This window comes from Colobus angolensis, unplaced genomic scaffold (genome assembly GCF_000951035.1).
Source record: "Colobus angolensis palliatus isolate OR3802 unplaced genomic scaffold, Cang.pa_1.0 Scaffold79, whole genome shotgun sequence".
NCBI lineage: Eukaryota > Metazoa > Chordata > Mammalia > Primates > Cercopithecidae > Colobus > Colobus angolensis.
The window spans coordinates 8,233,506-8,237,766 of record NW_012121709.1 but is presented as its reverse complement, the minus strand read 5'-3'; the positions used below and the strand labels follow the sequence as shown (position 1 = coordinate 8,237,766).

General features: G+C 42.8%; 1 protein-coding gene across 1 annotated transcript in view; it reads left to right on the top strand.

Annotated features, from left to right (window-relative positions):
* CIT (citron rho-interacting serine/threonine kinase) overlaps positions 1-4,261 on the top strand; it is a 189,095-nt gene that overhangs the window by 16,962 nt on the left and 167,872 nt on the right. Inside the window, exon 3 of the mRNA XM_011928724.1 lies at positions 3,159-3,260. Within this exon, the coding sequence (XP_011784114.1) occupies positions 3,159-3,260 (102 nt within the window). The remainder of the gene's footprint in view (positions 1-3,158; positions 3,261-4,261) is intronic.

Here is a 4,261-nt window from a genome sequence, read left to right as displayed (position 1 = left end):
GATCTCCTGACCTCGTGATCCGCCCGTCTCGGCCTCCCAAAGTGCTGGGATTACAGGCTTGAGCCACCGCGCCCGGCCCCCTAAACAATTTTTTAAATTTAAAATTAAATTAAAAAAAATTGAAACAGTAACCATTTTTTTTTTGCTTTTGTTTTGGAGACAGAGTCTTGCTTTGTCACCTAGGCTGGAGTACAGTTGCACAGTCTCTGCTCACTGCAACCTCTGCCTCCTGGGTTCAAATGATTCTCCTGTCTCAGCCTTCTGAATAGGTGGGATTACAGGTTCTCTCCACCATGCCCGGCTAATTTTTGTATTTTTAGTAGAGACAGTGTTTCACCACATTGGCTAGGCTAGTCTTGAACTCCTGACCTCAAGTGATCTGCCCGCCTCGGCCTCCCAAAGTGTTGAGATTACAGGCGTGAGCCACCGCTACTGGCCAACAATCACAAATTTAATGAAAAGTTGCAAGTACAGTATAGTCAGGGTTCTTAAGGGAAATGGAACCAGTAGGAGATAGATATATAATCATCTAGGATTATAAGTTGACACATAAGACTAACCATCACATACAGTATAAACAACTTTTTTTCTTAAACCATTTGATAGATACACAATGAATATATACATAGAATATATATATACACACACAGAATGTATATACACAGAATATATAGTGCATACAGAATATATATACACAGAAATATATATGTACACATGCATAGAATATATTTACATATATATGCATATGTATAATTTATTTATTTTAAGCAGTTGATTTACACAGTTTTTTTTTTTTTTTAAGACACAGTCTCACTTAGTCACCCAAGTTAGAGTGCAGTGGTGAGATTTCAGCTCACCGCAACCTCCGCCTCCCGGGTTCAAGTGATTCAGCCCCACAAGAAGCACGCCACCACACCCAGCTAATTTTTGTATTTTTTAGTAGAGACGGAGTTTCACCATGTTGGCTAGGCTGGCCTCGAACTCCTGAACTCAAGTGATCTTGCCCAGCACCCCCATGCCCAGCCCCCATAATGTCTTTTAGAATAAAACAATCGAGTTGAGGATCACACGTGACACTTAATTGTCTTGTCTCTTTAGTCTCCTTCAGTCTGGAGCAGTTCTTTGATTTTTCCTGGACTCTCATGACCTTGACAATTCTGATGATTATAGGCCAGTTATTTTGTAAAATTTGAATTTGTCTGATGTTGCTCATGTTTAGATTCAGGGTCTTGATCTTTGGCTGGAATATCACAGACAAGATGCTCTATTCTTATTCCATCCAAGCAGGCGACTCTCAGTTTCAATTTATCATATTCATGTTGATGCTCACTTTGATCACTTGATTAACGTGATGCCAGTTATGCTTTTCTACTCGTGGAGTTACTCCTTCCTCCTTCGTAATTTTATGTATTTTATTTTTCTTAGAGACAGGATCTTGCTTGGTTGCCCAAGCTGGAGTGCAGTGGTGCGATCTTGGCCCACTGCAGCGTTGAACTCCTGGGCTCAAGTAATCCACCTGCCACGGCCTCCTGAGTAACTGGGACTATAAGTACACATCACCACACCCAGCTAATCTTTGTATTGTAGAGATGGGGTCTCACTATGTTGTCCACGCTGGTCTCTAACTCCTGGCCTCAAGCAGTCTTCCTGCCTTGGCCTCCCGAAGTGCTGGGATGATAGGCATGAGCCACTGCACCCAGCCTCCTTTGTAATTAAAAAAGTGTTTTTTGGAGAGTTACTTTCAAATGATGGAAACATTTTATGTCTATGTGGACTTGCATTTTCCTATTTCAGTCAGTGAGTTATAATCCATTTCTGTCACGAGTTTTATACTTAAATTGTTCCCAATTTGGCCACTGAGAACCTTTTTAGGTTAGCTTTTGTGTCCTTCTCACTTGTCCCCAAGATTCATTGAATACTTTCCTGCTTTCTGGTATAGCAAGGTGTTCAGGTTCTTTTGGTACTTTTACTTTCTCTGCCCTGGCTCTGGCATCAGTCATTTCTCAGAGGAGCCCTGTTCCTTTCAGTGGACAATGGTGTTTAGAGGCCGAGATCTGGACATTGGGTGTTTTCATTGCTACTGGGGTGTCACTACTCCCAGACCCCTTTCAGTGGACAGCACTAAGGAATACACATATGTATATACAATATATATCCACCTACACGTGCACGTGTGCACGCACGCACACACACACGCACATACATTTACATCTGTATTTGTGTATCTATGTCTATATATTGAAAACTGTGGCTGGGCACAGTGGCTTATGCCTTTAATCTCAGCATTTTGGGAGGCTGAGGCAAGAGGATCACTTGAAGCCAGGAGTTCAAGACCAGCTTGGGAAACATAGAGACTCTGTCTCTACAAAAATAAAAAGGGAAAACCATGAGTTCACACCAGTACCCCCAGTTCCCATCCAACTTCACAGGGTTCATTTTAGTTTTCACCCTTTCCATGTTTGTAATTCTCTTCTCTGACATTATACCCTTAATATGTTTACTTATTTTATGCATCTGTGTGCATCCAATCTACTGTCTTTGTTGGTATCCCACCTCCCCTTGGTAGGTCCAGATAATCAGCTCTGGGTTGCCCTTTCACGTGGATGTCTTCCTCACCCTGTGTGGGCCTGTGGTATTGGGCTGCGCCCACACGTGGATGCCACCCTCCTCACGTTGCTTGGGACTGGCACCCTGTCCTGGGCCACCGTGACCCTCCCCATAACCAGCATGGATGCTTACCTTGTTCCACACCAGCGAGTGGCTTTAGGACTGAATTGTTCAGGAACAGAAAAGGAAGAGAAAAATATTTACATTTAAAGAAAGGGAGTTTAAAGAAATATGTTAGGTAAAGAATTGAGCAGGTAATATATGGAGCTGGCAAAAATTGTGACCAAAGTAGGTGAATGATTGAGATTTATGCAATTCTGGGCTAAGTGACAGCCCCTTCCTTGCCTCCTTCCCTCCCTCCCTCCTTCCCTCCCTCCCTTCCTCCCTCGTTTCCTCCTTCCTTCCTTATTCTTTCTTTTCTTTTTCTTTTTCTTCTTTTTTTTTTTTAAGCTAGAACTATCTGTTTAGGCATAAAGACAGAGGAAAATACTTTTTTCCCCCTCTCACACTTAATTCTTTATAATTTTCTAAGCAGTTTCTTTTTTTCCTAGGTTTCATTTTTTGAGGAAGAGCGGAACATACTATCTCAAAGCACAAGCCCGTGGATCCCCCAATTACAGTATGCCTTTCAGGACAAAAATCACCTTTATCTGGTGAGTCTTTACATCTGTCTCTCTGGAATTAGCCTAACACTCTGACACTCAGATGCCTGTGGTAAAACTGAATGTGGTTCTTGCCCATGTGGTCTCATTCATTCAAAGGCTTTCTTGCCTTACAGGTGTCTCCCTGGTTTCCTCTTTATAAAGATCAAGAGCTAACCCATTTAGAAACAGCCTCATTGATTGTTGCATATTGTAGCTGTGGCTTTAAGGCAATAATAGAAAATAATTTATTGGGGGAATAGTTTGTTATTACGTATAAGAGAATGTTGCTTTAATTTTTAAAAACTTCCTGTGTTAGCTTGCTTAGGATAAAAAAAAAGATAATTCATGGTTGTGATAAGAAAATGCAAACACTGTAGAAATGCATGAAGTTGAAGGGAAAGCCCCCCATTTTCTTTTCTCTTCTTTTTTTTATTGACACAGAGTCTTGCTCTGTCACCCAGGCTGGAGTTCAGTGGCGCAATCTCGGCTCACTGCAATCTCCGCCTCCCAGGTTCAAGCGATTCTTCTGCCTCAGCCTCCCAGGTAGCTGGGATTACAGGTGCGTGTCACCACGCCCAACTAATTTTTGTGTTTTTAGTAGAGATGGGATTTTACCACATTGACCGGGCTGGCCGCAAACTCCTGACCTCAAATGATCCACCTGCCTCAGCCTCCCAAAGTGTTGGGATTACAGGCGTGAGCCACTCTGCCCGGCCCCTCCGTTTTATCGTTTTATTTTCTAATCCTCCTCCCTAGGGGAAGAAATGTTAAATGGTTACATAAGCTCTTCCTTTCTGACCCTTAACTATGCTCTGTGGGAGCATGGTGGGAATATTTTTCTTTTCTTCTTTTTTTGAGACCAGGTCTCGCTTTGCCACCCGGGCTGGAGTTCAGTGGCATGAACATGGCTCACTGCAGCCTCAACTTCCTGGGCTCCAGCAATCCTCCCACCTCAGCCTCCTGGGTGTACACCACTGCGCCTGGCTAATTTTTGTATTTTTAGTAGAGAC